The following is an 18,189-nucleotide window of genomic DNA, read 5'->3' on the forward strand; positions in this document are numbered from 1 at the left end:
ATGCTGAGACCTGCAGTACTGTTTAGTACAATAATATAGATGCTTTTTGGCAAAGGCAATGACATGCCTGTGAAAACTTGGAACAGACAATATAAATTTGTCCCCCCCCCCCCTCCCCCCGATTAAGATGGCATAATTCCAAGAGAGTACTAAATTAAAAAGCACAACAAAACCACAGAATGTAAAATCAACATTGTTTTTTATAATGCGCTGTTTTTTACACTTCATAAAAAAACAATTGTGTCCAAAGGAATACTGCTGTATAGTAAAAGAAAATGTGATTTTACTATGACAAAGCATTTCGTTTGTAAAAACCTGCCCATACCGCTATGAGTATCATTTTTAGACATTAGGTACACAACAAGGTAATACACACTCTTCAGCTCTGTGCACCTTGAGAACTGTCATAAATTAAATCTGCAACTTTTTGTCCATACCGAAAAAATTCCATTAGGATTCCTAACCAGAAACTCATTACATAGAATCAACTGGAAGACTAGCGAACATGAAAGGCATTGATGTTGGACACACTGAAAAAAGTCCTTTAACCTGATCTTTACACAAAATTTGTAGCGAAAAGCAGAAATATTTGGAGGAGTGCGTATTGGTTTCAGAGGCTGTGATGACAGGCGATAATGCGATGTGGTGAGAGAAACTGTCTCTAAGCAGGAAAAACACTTATGGGCAGTCTCCCACTGCATAAAGCCCATGACTTCCAGCAGGGAAAGTCTTTGACAGGGAAACTGCACAGACACCAGACAGATTCACCAGAGAGTACTATCACAGGATAATGTCATCCTATACCACCGGGGGCACTTCTCAGGATGTAAAACGCGGTCATATGGATCGAGGGAGGTGATAAGGGGGAGGTTAACATGCTTCCTGTGATTTATGGGTGGATTAGAGGTAGTTGTGATCTGCAGCACCTCACAACCAGTTACTCATTTTTTTCATTGTAACGTAATATAAACCTCCCTTTATTTAAGACCAATTAACATTAAATGTCTTAATCTGTCCCCATTTTTGCGAAACCTACATATTGCCTTGAATATAGTTTTTTATAACTATTATCCATAATTTATTATGTTATATAATATAATTATACCATTAGTTGTAATGTTATATATATATATTATATATATGTCATAGTTGAGATTACTGTACACTTCATACATCTCCACTGTATGGAATGCTGTTGTACTGTATGTATCTGTCTGCTGACGAGATTGACAGGGACTGAGAGAACGAAACACTCTGTGAAGTTCAGTGCAAAGCAGTTTGCCTTGTTCTGTACTTATCAGGGTTTTAGTGTTTTCTAAATGAGAAAGAGAATCGGCCAGAGGCAAGTCTAAAGGGGCATTACATGACAGAAAATTACCACACAAAACGCGGAACACTATGTATAAGGGATAGTTTGTGTTCTGTGGTAAAATTGGTAAAGAACCAACTTAAGGTACAAGATACAATAAAAATGGCAAGGAAGCAATGGGGTATACCTCTGTCTACCCTGTACTCCCCCAATGCAAAAATATACTCCACTCTGTCCCTTCCATGGTCATTTCTTTCCAGAAAAGTAAAATACAACAAAATAAATGAGTAAAGAAATGTACAAGGACCAGAGGACACCTAAGGATAACAAACAATGCTGTCAAAGGTGTGCTTGTCCTTGAAAAGCAATATAAAATTGAACATAGTATACTGATAGTGCCTTATCATGACGCAAGTTAAGATGCGTGTAAGATTTTTTGATGAGCTAACAAATACTCTGTCCGTGTGTCCTTTGCTGATTGGTGCTGTTTCCCAGGAAACAGTAATGCAATCAAAGCTGGAGCAAATGTAATTATGACATTTTGAGAGCCTGTTTCAATGCATGCATTTGAAGTGTCCTCCCAACATGCACAGGACTACTCCAGAAATCAATGGTAAAGCTGTAATTCGCAATTAGAGACCATCAAATTGCATTACCGTGTCATACCATGTGATCTACAATGTGTGTGCATTTATATATAATATTATAGATTGTATTTTATATAATATGTATAATATAGCATTTATATATAATATTAACATATAGGGAAAACAGAGGAATAGAAAAAAGTCCTCCCAAATTAGTTTCACAAGATTAAAAGTGTTCCTTTACGCCCTGAAGCTAAAATCATAGTTGGTCACAATGAAGATGTCCGAACACACTGACACTGAGCGCTCCAGGGTTAAAGCCTCATTTCGAATGCAGTTCATTATATTGGGCCAAGTGCATTTTACAAGAAACTTACCTAATTCTCATTCTCATTATTCCCCTATTAGTCATCGATCTGTAAAGCCTCTATGGCATCAGCTCAGTATTTTTCAATCTGTTCTAAATGCACGAACGAGAAAAAGAACTCTTGAGATCAGATCCTTAAACTCTAAAAAGCGCCGTGAACAGTTCTGTAACAAGGCAGCAGCTAAGACGAGATATTAAAAAGTATATCATAATCAGAAGAGCAGTTTATGAAAACACGAGCATCCATTTCCTGTCAGCGCACCGCAAACTCAGGCATCGAGAGATCTTTAGAGATAGAACGCTTGATAAGCTGACTGCTCAAAAGGTGAGAGATAAATGTATAACTGCCTGAGCCCTTGAGGTTTTCTTGTTTTTGCATTGTTCTGAAGGCGCCGGTAACTGCCCCCAAACGACACACTTTCACAACCCGTCTGTTGAGACACGGTTAACGAACTCCGAATGACACTGCCCATCAGCAGAGTGGAGTTGACGCCAGCGCGCAGGCAGACCGAAACTCAGTGAACTGACTCAAGCTGTGCGTTTTTTAAAAGGTTCCCCCAAATTCAGATCTGCAGGTCAGGTTGAAAAAAAAAACCCAGACATTATGCACAAATCCATTTATTTGAACACCAAATAGCCCCAGATCGACAAAGAGATCACGTGTTTAATGTCTTCACAAGGAAAGCACGAAGAACTACACAACCAAGTCCAGAGCTTTAGCTGCCATAACGTTTCAAATCTTTCTAGTGGAAAATGAAGCACATAGGTGTTGTTTTCTTATGAGCACACATGCCTCACGCGCCCATATGGGAAGTGTTGACCTGTTGAAGTGCTTTGCAATCTTGTTGGAAGTCATTGCGAATTGAAGAATTCAATTCCCCTTTGTGTGGGGTGGGGTGGGCAGTCTTGAGGGTGTTTTGGGAAGTCGTGTACAGTATAACCAGAGATGGCATGGAGAGGCAGATTTAGCTCTGAGTTCACTGCAGGCAGATGAGAGCACTGGGGAGGCTGTAATCAAACCACAAAATCAACTGTAGTACTGAAAAGTAGTGCACAGCCAGTGAAGAGCATACTGGGGACTTAAAGGCTAACTAGAAAGTGGTTACGAAAAAAGCTTTGTCTTCAATTAGTCTTTATTTGAAGTGCCTAATCTCTGTTCTAAGCCCCAGATAGTTTTTGGCAACGGTGCTAAAGGAGTTTTGGTTAAAGTGAGGGGCAATCGTATACCGTTAGCTGTGACTGTGTGGGTTGCAGCCATGAGGTCACCACAGTTCAGCGTGCCTTTGTAAACAGTGATTTAGCGCTGCTACAGCAGCTCTAAAAAAAGGATAGAAAACGCTTTAGTATGCATTTCTTTCGGTTCGAAATGAAGTGATAATGTGAGAGTCCGAAAAAGCTCTGCAGCCAGGGGACACGAAGTTGTGGATGCCCGTCCAGCACTGCTGAGCTCGTTACGGGTGCTGCAGAACACTGGGCGTGGAGAATCCTGAATGAGTGCTGGCTCCCAATCGTTTTCAGCTGCTCTTCACTAAATCTCTTTCACATGTTTGAATTGGTGATTCTAAACGAGAGAAATTGCAGATCGCCAGTGGTGGTTAAGCTTAGCACATGCAGAAAATGTTAGCTAAGGGAAATGCACTTTTAGTACTTTCGAACCTTTCTGTAGCCCATGTCTTAAACATTCTGTGCTTTTATTTTCTGTAACTGTGACTGAGTGTATTGAGAGGGAAAACCTCAAGGTCTTCTTTCTTAATATTCTTATTTAAATGAAGTATTCTAAAGATTTTATTTTATTTTACTGCCATGTGTTTACTTGCAGTCAACTTTTAAAATCAGTTGTATGGGTGAGAAGTGAGTTCTACAGTAGGTGAGCTGATGTTCGTGGTTCTTCACTTAGTGCAACTGTTTTTCTAAAACTTTCACCCTGTTCTCTTAATAGGAAGTGGACCCATTCAGCTGTGGCAGTTTCTCTTGGAGCTTCTGACAGACAAGTCATGCCAGTCTTTCATCAGCTGGACTGGTGATGGCTGGGAGTTTAAACTATCCGACCCAGACGAGGTAAGAACAATACATCGACTATCCCATTACACCCGTCCACAGTCTAATGCTGTAGTTTCGCAAATACCCCCACTTCATTTGACTTTTATCCTTCAGTCATCGTTGTAAAGCCAGTTGTGTCGGGTTTACAAAACTGGACACAATGTGAATTCCCACCAGTGTTTATATACTATCATGACTAAAGCTTTTCAGGATGAAAAATTAAATCCCTGCACGGCCTTTACAAAATACTGATGCTTTCCAGAGCTTGTCCGCAGAGCGCCGATGGTGAATCAAAGTGTGGGGAACAGCGAAGGCTGCGTTTAATTTCGGTTTGACTGGGCCTTCCTGTTGTCGTTCGGGGTCACCGAGTCACATCCACTGCCAACCCCTGATGGTGTCTTGACTGCAGCCTTTCTGAAAATTCCCACAGGTCGCCAGGCGATGGGGAAAACGGAAAAACAAGCCCAAGATGAACTATGAGAAGCTGAGTCGAGGGCTGCGCTACTACTACGACAAGAACATCATCCACAAGACATCAGGGAAGCGATATGTGTACCGCTTTGTATGTGACTTGAAAAGCCTTCTAGGTTACACTCCAGAGGAGCTGCATGCCATGTTGGATGTAAAGCCTGATGCCGACGAGTGAAGTGAAGGAGAGATAACCGGAGGACTGTGAATTGAAGGATTAACTGAGTATTGGTGGGTGAAGTGGGATATGCAGGATTTTTTTTTGTAAGTGCGGAGCTGTTTATCATTTGCCACGTGAGCTGTTCAAAGAGGAAATTTACAAAGAGAGCCTCGAAACCTGTGCACCTCTTCATATTCTCTAGCAGCAAAAGACTGAACTCCTGAAGTTTGTACTTTCATATACAAATATGTACGGTGCAGCTCAAGGCAAATAGATTGCTAGCAGTTAAAAAAACAGAAAGCTGAGCATTTTCGCTTTAGTAGCACAAGAAACTGACATGGAGGGAAGCCGGAAGAGCGCAGAGGATGCTGGGATGGATTGAACAAGGATGGGAAGTTACTGCTACAAAAATTTGCCAAATAAAAGGAACTATATAGAATATATATCTTATTTTCTTTGTTATTGCTGTCTTACTGCCCTTCTGTGCAGAGAACAAATGGGCAGTTCTCAGTTGGGACCAAAAATGTTTTTTCATTTTTTGTTTTAAATAGAAGTTTGTGCCAGTATTATCGTCTTAACGAATTCCATGTTGTACGTTTGTGGCTAAGTATTGGGTTTGCCAGTTTTAATGTTGATGAAGGTAAGATCCCATCAAATTTGTGAATGCTAGGTATGCGTCTTAAATCTGAAGAGAATTGGACATTAGATTAGACATTTTAAGAATATTGGTTTGTAGACAACACTGGAGACATAGTGCTTCATCATTTTCCACTTTGGTGACAGTATTAAATTGAAAAAAAAAAAAACACTCCAATGAAATATTCCACCTCATACCAAGAGTGACTGATATGCACAACTGAAAGTGACAGTTGCTTTTTTAACTGATGCAGTCGTCTTTGCAACCTCACTGCCAGTTCAGCAAGCAAAAAAAAGAAAACTCACCTACACACCACCCAAACCTGAGAGCCAGTCTTGATATGCATGTGGTCACTAGCGTTCTGTTGGGGTTCCCTAAAAGCATTGCTATGGGGACCTTGCTTGGTTTCAAAGTTTCACTCTATTCACTTTAGTTGATTAAATCAGCACAAGACATTTTAAGTGTTACAAAGTCTTGTTTTTTATTTTCACTTTTGGTATTGTATCCCCAAAAAACAACTGCTGGTATTCCAGTAAGGTACTGGAAGAATAAAGGCTTCTTTTCTTAGTGGAACTTTGTTGAATTGGGAGCCATTCAGTCCGGCAATTGTTACACGAGAGGGCTTCAGAATGTAGGTTGAATGTACTGCATTTTAGCATCTGTGCTAGAACTGCAGATGCTAACCTTGAAAATGGAGGTGTGATCTATTGTGCGCTGATGTTTAAATACAGAGCCTAATCGTGAACCAGATTGTTTTTTTTGGTGGCGCAGATGTTAGACTTAGGAAAGACTGAGCTTGAATGTAAATAACTATAAAAAGACAAACTGGAGGCTTCTTGAGAAAGGACACACCTGGGTGGTAGAAAAAAAACTAATAACAGAAGTGTTTCTGATGCTAGAAAGAGCTTTTAAAAGCCGTTATAATGCAATTTAAAGAGTAACAATTGCCAAGGAAAATCTGGAACAGAATAAGAAGCATTTGCTCAAATTCCAAACTGAGGACTATTCCACAGAACTTAACCCTAAAAATTATGAAAACCCTTTTCAATTAAATAACATACAGCACACTAAATTAAATATGTCAAAAAGGACTCAATGACATTTTCAAAAAAAAACCTTGGCTGGCTGTTTTATGATAAAACTCCAAGGAAGCACTCATGCTGTTACCAGACAGTTTCAAGTGCAGTTTCGCGCTTCAAACAGAATGTCAGAAAACAAAAACCGGTATTTCTTCAAAAGCAGGACAGACCTTGCAGGAAGATCACAATATTTCATTAACTAAGAATAGAAACTGTTATGGTGAATAAACGGTAACTTGTCGTCTTTGTGTGAGTGTTACATAGAAATTTGTTTCTAGAGATTAAGGAATGTGTTTGAAATATTATTCTTAAATCTGCAATGAAAATGTATATAAAATGATAGATAAAGCACACATGATAGGTTCTGCATAGGGTCTTTGAAGGAGACAAGTCTTTGGCATTAAATATTATTGTTTGGGTCTGACATACAACAGGACAGGTTTTTCACCCAGTTTATTATTTACGGGCTGAACCTCACTTGTTGAGGAGTTGACAAGAGCACCATTCCACGTGTGCAGAATCAGCTGGCCTCTGTATGAAGAATGGGATTCGGTTTTGCAATCAGTCACCTCTTCTCTTTCACTGGAAGGAGGGCAGCTATCCTTTCCTGATGCCACAATCGGATTGCCGCGACATCTGCGTCGCCTTTTTTAACCATGGTATCATTTTCTTGAGTCGCGGGCAGAAAAAAGAACAACAAACACAACCAAAATCCCAGCACTGCACCCCCTTCTCTTCAGTTGTCTGGAAGCTGGCAGGAGCAAGGGTTGGGATAGTCATACAGCAATTCTTCTTTAGGTTCTGCTATTCCAAAGAATGTTTCTTGCCAGGCTCTTTACACGTATGAGTCATGTATACCACATGGAATCCCCAATTTTACATTGTAATGTGGAATTGTGCGCCCTAGGAATTTTTCTGACAGGCGTGTCAATTTTTGAAGGGCAATATATCAGATTCAGGATTGCATCAGTGAGGCACAGTATTATGTTCTTCCCTGCCTTTTGTGTAAACTCCTCTGGATTTGATTCCTTTAAAATATGCCTTTTAAAGCAATCTTTTTAAGTGGAAGTGGAATTTTCTTGCAAAGGTTTGGAGTGTGGTATAATATAGATGAACCATTGTATAGCATGTATCATTCTCAATGGACCATGTTTTGTCTGATATATGCATACCAAGGAGTATTCCGCAAGGAACACATTTCGTTGTTATTATTGTATTTTTTTAATATTGTCTCTGTATTTTTTGTTAATGAGATCATTTTTATGTAAGTTTCACGAGCATTTGAGTATTTTTCAAATAATTTATATTTTATAAACTTCGAAATAAGCAGACAGCTGGTGCTTTAATGGAGGAAAAAAAAGGTATTACAGAAAAAAAATGTAGCGATTTACTTTTTTATACAGAAAATAAATAAAAAAATGACCTGTCTGCAAACAAGTTGTGTTAAAAGGCTGATGCTGGGCCATCATTGATATCTGCTGGAAAGTTTTATAAACTGTAGCCTTATTTCTTATTGTACTTCAAATGGTTATGTTACAAAAAATATATGTGAACAAAAATATTTCATAATCCTTGGCTTTTGTGTTTTTGTTGCTTCTAATTACTCACAAATGCAGACCACAGGTAAAAAGACACCACAAGCAGAAAAGAGCCTCCTCAATCACAACTGATTATTCCACAAATAAAAAAACTACAGTACATACTGTACACACACAGAGCAATCCTATAGATTTCACACTCTAATGGCAGTGACTGTTTTTAAGGTATACAGGTTATCAACAGATTGCAGTAAAAAAAACCTACTGCAAAAAGAGTTTTCAAGATGTGTCTTTGATTTATAGTTTTTGCAGTAGGTTTTTTTACTTTGCAGTACATATTATTTGAGTAACATTGTACACTGAGCTGTAAAATACTCCTCGGTGCTCACTGGTTTTATGAAGACAGTGCCCAGTCTCCTAAGCCCTGATGGTGGAAACACAAGTTACAATACCAGGGGAAAGGTTGAAAAAAAAGCTTACATTTAGAATTAAATCACATCCTGAATGACAAACAATGAACATGAAAACCTTTTCCTTTCCTAACTACTTTGATCATTCTAGGCTTTGCCAGAGCCAGAATATTGCATCAGTTGCTTTTAATTCTTCCGTTTTTACCTTCTCTAACACGCCTGGAGTTACTCCCTGGAGTGTCTGATAGTAGAGGGATTCAGGTGACTGAGGAGAGCAGATTGTGTTTCAGAAGAACATCCTCTTTCTTTTTCCACAATTCAGAACCAATGTGTTTAAAAGTGCCGTTTGACTTGTGGCCCTGCACTGTAACTCAAAGCCTTCTCTTAATATCTGTACAAGCACCTGGGCCAGGGCCTTCTTGTATATATTTTTTGTCTTAAGTGGCAGGTTTCTAGACGATAAGAAGTCACAGAACTTGCTCACCACACACCACTGCAATATCAGAATCGCTCTGTCTCATATCACGATTGAAAGTCATTTCAGATTTTCTGCAAGATTATTCAGTGCAAGACAGTCTGTCAGCTTCTGTGAAACTCCATCCAATGTTTAGCAAGTCAACCAATCACCCACTTCGGTTGAAAACTCAAAGCAATTTTTTTTTTAAGCAGAGTGAACCGGAGTAACATTCTTCAGAAAGGAAAGCAGTAACTTAATTTTTTTTCCAGATGATACAAAGCTGAAATAGCTCAGATCTCCCATGCTCTGATATGCACAAAATTAAAGCACATCAATTAGACCAGTTAGAAAAGGTGCCGAATGGCAACACAGTTGTTCACAAAGCATCAGAAATGGGAAAATACTGCACTGTAACAAGGAATGATTCCAAGTGAGTAAGGTGCTATTGTTACTATTTCCAACACTACAATCTTGTTTCCTCCAATTCTAAGACTATATTTACACTGATCTGAAACAGCTGCAGCTTACTGACTGCACTGAGCTTGACTTCAGTGAGGTTTTCTTGGGACAACAACATTCTTCTGACCACAAACTCAATTCCAGCGCTGCTCTTTTAATCAGATCCAAAACATTTAAAAATGAGCCCCCCCCCCCTCCCACCACCACCTCCAAACCCACCGAACCCCGCTTTTGTGACACAAACCTTATGACTCAGGTTGTATCACATTTGGCAGACGACGAATGCATTTAACTAGTTCAAGAACATCCTCCCCAAGTGAGCTAACGTGCAAAGATACGATTCCATCAGGGATGTGACACACGAGCTCTTCGGCGCTGATGTTGTTTGTTGTGGTGTGGGACCTGTTGTGAGTGTTGCCAGAGGGTCACTGTGAAGCCGTGAGCTCCCTACGAGATCTCACAGAACATACAGTGATGGCGGCTTTGCTGCTTTGTGATTTTCCAACATGAAAAAGTCGCTGAAAGAGACTCTTCCTGTAGGTATTTTTCTGGGACCCATGAACACACCTGTTTTCTTAATTTCTGCTTCACCGATGTTCATTTTAATAACAATCTTGCCATTTCTCTATCCCCCCATGATGGAAAAGCATTATGTGTAACGTATTATGTTTCAATCATAATTTAAACTGTCGAGAAATGGTGGCTTGTTTTTCTTCTGGGGCTCTCCTTGCCTTTCCCTCACAAAACTGTCTTTCCAGCAGCTTGGTGCGCTAGACACCAGACTGCTCTCAAGTGACAAACGGCAAATATGCGGTCGTCTGTGTTTTTTTTCTTTAGAGTGGGATTCAATCAAGCTTGTTTCGGCTGCTCTTTTTCAAAGAGCAAACCTCACAGAACTTCAGCTCCCGGCCTTTTACTTTACTGTAAATGCAGAGCTTTTCTTCGTAATATACACCATGAAGTGACCAAATAACTGACCGTTTTAATAGGGCGCCATTCTTATACGATGGGGCCTACAGTAGTTCCGTTTTTCACTTCCAGACGGTGTGGCCTGTGTATACGGCTGTGTGTCCTTGAGCATTCAGGGTAGAGCCACAATCTGAGCGTACCCTCCTTCCCCGAGCGGCGCCACGGGTTCTGCGGCAGGTAAATTCGCACCCGGTTAACAGGCGTATCAACTGCCATGGCTGCAGATGACGTCAGGAGGGGAAAACAGGCACAGTGGGGCCCATTCATGTGTTCGTAACCCCCTGGCTCCTGTAAATTCCTCATGTCTAAATAAAAACACGCAACATCGCAGCCTCCGTCTCCCACTCCCTCCCTCTCTCGCTTGCTCGCCCCCCTCCCCGCCTCTTCTTCCTCGCTGCAGACGCACGGCGCTGGCAGGCCTGCCACAGCAGCATGCCAGAGAACAGGCCCTGCTCCAGCACGGCGCATCTGCAGGCAAAACAAAGACACAGCTAATTCACTTCCAGTCAGAAGAGCCCGGCTGTGTTTTTTTTTCCAGTTATTACTGGCAGTGGACGGCTCTTTCGTATGGGGAGGCCTAAAATAAGACCATGTGATACATTCTCTGACCAGAAGGGGCACGGAGGCCGCCTGTAATGCGCAACAGCATTCAAAACAAAACGAAAATAATCCAACAACTTGCCCAGAGGAATTCTGGTGGAGCTCTTCGGCTGGTTTTATGAATGAATTACTTTCCGACATCGGGAGTAATAACTCGCCATCAGCACATCCTAAAAGCCAACATCACTGAGAGTGCTTGTGTGTCATTCCAAGGAATACAAAATACTGTGTAAAGTACTCTTTGATTTCTAACATGCATCACACAGTATAATACAGTGGTGTTGCAAGCGTAGTTTGAACAAAAGTGCTGGGTAATAATTAAAAAAAAACAATCTCAACGTCTTTCTATCTGAATAAATTCCATTATTCTAGATCACACAATAGAATGCAATTTTTTTTTCTTCCAAAAAATGCCCTGTACCTTTTTCTTCATTAACCCTTCTTTTCTGTATTAGGTCGAGGCACGTTCTGGATTCTAGAGCCGAGAACTGGGTGTTTTTCAACCCACAATTCCAGACAGAGACGTCAATAGGTCAGGGGGTCTGAAGATCATCAACACTGAACTTTCAATGAATGGATGGCTTTTACAGCTGTTTGCACCAGTGCAAACCAATCAGTTTCAGCTAACTTTCCAAAACTATATTCAAGTGCAATAAAACGTGTAAATCTATTTTTTCACGTCTGCATGTTCCCTTTGCTACTTTAGTTTGTTAAACAAGTTTTCTAAACGTGCTCATCAGAAAACAAAACTGTGAATTACACTCCAGATCTAACAGCACGAGTAGTGCATGCAGAATTCAATTCGGCTTTTATCTTCATAGACTCAATTTTCCTAAACTTTGCTCTAACCTAAAATGGGCACTGACACGTCGAGAACTACAGAGTCACAGCATTGACAAAAATGAGAACAATTCATGGAGTGGAAACTTCTTTCTTGCTCAGTCTCATGTATGTTTTCAGCCTCTTCGTGGGGAATAAATAAATGTCAGCAAATTTGTCTTCCTTCAAGACAAGACTAAAAAAAAATCAGGCTGCTTTTTGCAACCAGACCAGCTTCAGAGATGATTGCAAAAAACAGATTAAAAAAGAGGATACAACTTATCAAAAGGCAATCTATATGTCTCCCTCCTTGTGCTTTTATCTGTTGGCCACGTCTCCTATCCACACATGCGAAGAGCTGGTTTCTCTCAGCACAGGGTCAGGCTTGGCTGTAGCTGGTGCTCGGAAATCAGCAGCTGGAAACGGAGCTGTCGCAGGTGTTTCTCTTGGTGCTCTCCAGCATAAGACTTGAAGCAAAGTTCAGAGAGTCACATACGGTTAAACTGGAACAAAGACATGATCCGCACCGAAAATATCCCGGATAACATTTATGCTGTCCTGTTTGCCAGGATAGATACTCCTTTTGCAGAGGTCAGTGGGTGTGCCTTAAGGGCAGCATGTCTCCATTTTCCTCTGTTCCAGCCCTAATAAGGCTGTATCTTTTGTGACTCGTGAGCTGACAAATTCGTGAGTTGATGACTATTGTTCTCTCCAGGTGGAAAAGACTGGGACCACACGGGAATCTGCTGTTTTTGCTGGCAGTAACGGACCCCTTTCCCTTTCCGTTGTGTCCCTCACGAGCGCGTGTGTCTTTGTTGTAGATTCAAACAACGCTCTGACTGCACTAGACACAGCCCTTCCCCACCTCCCTCTCCCGCTCAGTGTCACTCCAGAGAGACACTAGATCGAACCTCTGACTCTTTGCATTCAGCGACACGGAAACAAAAAATATATTGTACATACAAATGCATGTACACCTTCAAAAAGGGGGAATTCACACTGGTTATTTTTATCTGACACAAAAAGTTTCCATTGCCTTCGACAAACAAGAGAAAAGAGAAGCTTCACACCTGCTAGCTGACTAAAGATGTCAAAGAGGGTCTGCCTTCAGACCTGGAAGCTCATGGTAGCTCACTGATTCTGAAAACGCAGCACTAAAACATCCAAGATTGCTCTTCATTGAGAGTGTTTCCCATTTACTTCACGCATGACCACCTTGCAACATGACCACCGGTTCAGCACAACCAGCAACTGTTAGCAGAAACAGAAAATTTGAGTCTTTGCAACCACGTGATGCACGATAAGAGAGCCTTCGGGGGAGAGGAAGAGAAAACGCCGGCCAGCGGTGCACACAAAACGAGCACGAATGATCATGAATGAGGACCGTTCTTTTGAAATTGAAATTGGAACGAAAGGCAACGCTTGCCAACAAGAGACACTCTTCCGTTTAACCCCCCTCTAACACCTGTTGTTCTGAGCTGTGTCTGAGGGCAGACTTCAGAGAAAGCCCTTCAGAAATTAAGCGAAGAATCGAAACCTTCCTTTACTTAAGGCTTTATTTAAACTACTAACACCTAAAGGGCTCAATCACACTTCACCCAGAACAGCGGTTCTTTATTGATTTTCTACACCTGAAGACCTCAGGAAGTTCAGGGATGGTCCATATCTGAACTCCACACATCCGTTCATTTCCTAACTGCTTCATCCACGTCAAGGGTTGCAAGTTTTCAAGAATTTACATGAAGCTGCTTATCACATCGCCTGCATCTGATGTCTTATTTTAATCTCTTCTTCGGTTTGGCAATTCTGAAGGGACCAGACTGTGTCACACCTACGTAGAGGATCTGACAATCTTCGGTTCAGTTGCACATTCAGTAATCAAACACCCATCTATGCTCCTGTCTGCTGATGTGATGAAACTATGCCAGACTACATCATGCCAACTTTGCCCCCAGCAAGCAGTGAAACACTGTAGGCTCTGTGGTAGAAACAGTACTATTCTATACACACATCTGTACACACAGCACTATTCTATACACAATATTATAAACAGTACTAATACTGGAAAACCCTCTCTTATCCAATACCAGTGCTACACACTTAAATACAAAGAGTGATCTTTTGCATTTAAAAAGTGAGTTGCCTTCAAAAATGTCCGATGTCAGTGCTTCCAAAATAATAAGTAGGTCAAGCAGAGAGTTTAATGATTGATCAGCACAAAATGAGGTTTATTTTACTTTACATACAGTATACATCTGTGTGACAGCAATGGTACCAAATGGTACCTCTCACTTACAATTCAAAATGCTAAGCACTGCATGTCGCTCAGGTAGAGTAGTTGAAAAGATTGGTATTGTGTATTCAGTCTGCTAAAAATGAATTAGAACAGAGGGTATGGCAATACTGAGATGATTCCCTGTACGGTTCAAATGACAAATATCTTTTCGGCTAAATATTAAAAGTGAACATACTGTAATTCCAGCCAATCCCTGCAAGCCTCTTACTGATGTCAGAAAGACAGCACTGGCCTTTAAAGTTGCAGATAAGACTGTGTTAATGTGGGTGTGGACCACTTACAGTATTTAATTATGCCAAAGAACAGTCACATCATTACTAGCAGGAAATAACAGAATCACTGTGTTTTTCAGGTCAGATCCAATCATTTTCCTCATGGTATATGGTTGAGTAATGAGGTTCAAATACAGACTTAAGCACTGTAAGTCTCTCCTGGGCTGCGGTGCTTCCTGCAATCGGTACTATATTTAAAAAAGATTCCTGGATTGGCAATGAAGAATCAACTGTATAGTCACAAGCTGTGTTTCTTGTGTTGGGCTATTTCCTTCACATGTACTGTAACACACCCAATATTTCAGCAGACAGAAGATTTCACCTTCTTTTCATAGGCCTTAGAAAAATGCCAATTTTTTTCCCTACTGTCAGTCTTGCACTTGACGCGTTGACCACAAAAACAGGCAGGCGGGGGCCGCACTATGCAGGGCTGTAAAGGTTAGGTCCGATGCTGGTTCGTGTCTTTTCCGCAATTTGCATTTTTATTACAGCTGTCGGCTTTGCCAATCACCCTTTTTGCCCTGTCGCTGACCCCTGGTGGTACACGCCGGCGTCCTGTACTTCACAAAATAATCACAAAAATAAGAGAGACGGTCTCCGGTGACTGACATATTCATGAGGAGCTAGACAAAGGAGACCTGGCATTCTGAAAGGGAAACGGGCCCATTTCAGATGTTAATTTGGGCTTCCCATTAGTAATTATGATTGATTTACACAGAGCCACGACGCTACCTAACTCATAACAGCAGAGACAAAGTGGCGACGTTCTCTTTTGTGGAAAGGTGAGGCTGTAGCCAGCGGAGGCTACACATGCAAGATCTTTTGCATAAATCATCAAACACAGTGGGCGAAGTACAAAAAAACCCCAGCCGTTCACAACAAAACAAAAAAAAAACAAAACAACTTTGAAAATAAAGGCAGAGTTGTGTTCTGGCTTACTGTCAAAGGCTCTGGTATGAAGATGCACCGATAGGGCCCAGGGCTGACGTGCTCTGGGGCTCAAGACAAGAAACGTGGCCCAAATTCGGCGCACCTTCATCGGAGGGGGTCGGGGATCTGATGCCAGCGTCACACAGCACGAAAACGTACGTTTTTGACCTCCTGACATTTTGTTTATCTGTTCTGGATTCTGTGCAGAAGAAAAGCCGATGCCATCAACAGGAGCACACGCCATGGTGCAAGTATGACTGTTCACTTTAGAGTGCTCTGCCCTTTAGAAGAAACGGAGTTTCGTGACAGGGGGAACGTGTGATGAAGAACGCCACCTTCTACCGCTTTTCAAACCAAGAACAGGAGGCACTTCTTTACGTAAAAGGGCACTGGGAGTGTGGAACAGGCTGGTGAAGCTGATACAGTACGCCCGGGCTGCCTTCAAGAAACAAACAAGTCTGATGGGCTGAATGTCTTCTGCTCGCCTGCAAACTTTTGCAAGCATTTTCTAATCAGAAAAACAAAACTGCCACCATATGAAGAAAAACACAGCTAACAAAACATTTTCTGCCTCTAATCTGAATCAAAGTCAAAGAGCTGATTTCAGTACTGTTATAAATTCATCCTCCTCTGTTCCCAACTTGAATTCCGTGAATTTCATTGTCAAGACTGTAGTGAATTTAACTTATGGTGGTTTGTTCTTTCTCTTCATCCCTAACCATTGTATATTGGATATTTCTGCTCAAGATAAACCACAAGTCCTTTCTTCTCTATTTGCCTTTATAACGCTGAGTTTTCAAAAGCTGAAATGCACCGTACCAAGTTTTCTGTGGTGCACTAAACGTTCAGAGTGTAGTTGTTTTTTGCAGTGAGGACCTGCGCGCTGCTGTTTGCTCAAGTGGGTATGTGTGTGCGTGTGTGTGTCTGTGCAGCTGGATTGAAACGGTCACAGTCCAGTTACAGTACTTCGTGTTTTTTACTCTCTCTTGCACTTCGGGCCAGTTGGGATTCAGCAACGTTCCCAGGACATCTGCACTTGACGCCCACGTTCCTGATCCCTGGGCCAATGAGACAGCCCAGGCATCCCTCAGACCAGGCGGTGCAGGCCTCCGATTGGACGCCAAGACCCTGGCCCAGAAAGGGAAGACTGCAGCCTGAGAATTTTCCGAAACAAGCACCTCTCAGCCTTTACTCTCTCCAACATCTGCTTCCAATCTCGGTGCCCTGCCTCTCACCCCCCGCCCCCCCTCTTTATTTCTCACACACCGACCCTCCCCCCCCACCACCACCCCCAGCTCCTCCATGTCTCCTGCTTTGTGGAGCCGTTGGTCTTGCTTTGGTTGGGATTTTTAATTTTGTTTGCTGGCTTCTCTTTTGTGGTGTTAATTAAGGCCCCGAACTGACAGCAGCAAAAACAGAGCTCCTTTAATTTGTCCACAGAACAGAGGGATGCGCCTCTCTGTATTCATATACAACCAAGTCTATACAAACCAGGGCTAATTCTCACATGTTCAGATCTTGTTCCCCTCTCTCAGTACTTCAGAAAGGCTTGCTAATGCTTAGACAAAACCTACATCTGTCTCAATATCACCTCTCCTTGTCACACCCCAGACAGATCCTCCTGGTGACAGTCCATTCAGGAGACTGCCTTCAGATTTGATGGTTGAAACAAGAAAACAGTTTTTGTAGCTGATGCAGTCCCTGGCCTCTCTTCTTGCACTCATAAAGTATAGGACACTTACAAATGAGCAACTCTGAATCACTTCAGGATCAAAGCAACAGCCCTCGTCTGTAGCAGAGCTGCCTTTTATGTTCTTGTAAGTTCTGTTTTTAAGCACAAAGCAGGTGGTGGGTGGGTCATGTTGATTAAATTTGCATTTTTAGAAGCGTGGAGTTAAAATGTAAAAGTTCTGCAAAGGGATTCTTATTTCCATGCCTGATTATTAAAACTTTTATGTCTTAAAGCCAACAGAACGTAATTAATTTAATGCCCCCCACTTTAATGGATAAAGCCATCCATCGATGAATCTGAGTTTATTTTTCCCCTGACACAGCTTTCACTATTTTCATTTTGGAGATTTGCCCGTCTCTCTCCCTGGATCAAGCAAGATCTATTTTAAAGTCCGTAATGATGCGCTGGCCCCCACAATTCAGCCCAAGCTCCGCTAGCATGGCGCAGGCTGTGCGATTTCAGCACCGCAGGAAGGCAAAAAACATGATTAAAAGGCAAAATCAAAAGAGATCTCAGACACTCTGTGTCCAGGGCCGCCTCACAGCTCCAGACTGTGACGGGTGGGGCCCACAAAAAGAGTTGTTTGGAATGATAATGACTGCCAAACACCAGGGGACCCTGAGCTAGAGTCTTGGGCTAGCTGAGAGTCATGCAAGTCCGGCTGATTTTTGAAAAGGCAGGACTGGCACCCCAATGGAAGCCTTGGGAAAGTAAACTTGTGTGACTGTGCCATTTTGGAACCCGCGAACGCAAGAGAGGTTACGAACGAGAAGGGGGCCAACAAGCCCATCTAGCTTGTTTGGTAGTTAGCAGCCAACTGATCCAAGGATTACAGCCAGCCTTTTCCTCAAGAAAGCACAAGCTGGCCTGGAGGTCTATGCACATTTAAAAAAAAAAAAAATCAAGATGAACCGGAGAACAGCTTTTCCTTTTGCCCGCTGCGTTTCACGGCAGAGCCTGTCCGAACTGCTCGGAGGCAACATTCCCTGCGCGCGCTGGGAGAAAAGCCGGAGGCGAGGAACAGGCAGCTCTTCTCAGACGGGAGAGTGGAAGTTCTGTC

General features: G+C 42.0%; 2 protein-coding genes across 4 annotated transcripts in view; one reads left to right on the top strand and one right to left on the bottom strand.

Annotated features, from left to right (window-relative positions):
* ets1 (ETS proto-oncogene 1, transcription factor) overlaps positions 1–8,216 on the top strand; it is a 54,416-nt gene extending 46,200 nt beyond the window's left edge. For all 3 annotated transcript variants that reach the window (XM_088619349.1, XM_088619350.1, XM_088619351.1), the window contains 2 exons: positions 4,203–4,321; positions 4,734–8,216. In XM_088619349.1, coding sequence (XP_088475475.1) covers positions 4,203–4,321; positions 4,734–4,949 — 335 coding nt within the window. In that variant the 3' untranslated portion in view covers positions 4,950–8,216. The remainder of the gene's footprint in view (positions 1–4,202; positions 4,322–4,733) is intronic.
* The window catches only part of LOC148641184 (somatolactin-like), a 127,348-nt gene that overhangs the window by 38,054 nt on the left and 71,105 nt on the right, over positions 1–18,189 (bottom strand). The window lies entirely within an intron of this gene.

This window comes from Lepisosteus platostomus, chromosome 25, assembly GCF_059453375.1.
Source record: "Lepisosteus platostomus isolate fLepPlt1 chromosome 25, fLepPlt1.hap1, whole genome shotgun sequence".
NCBI classification, from domain to species: domain Eukaryota; kingdom Metazoa; phylum Chordata; class Actinopteri; order Semionotiformes; family Lepisosteidae; genus Lepisosteus; species Lepisosteus platostomus.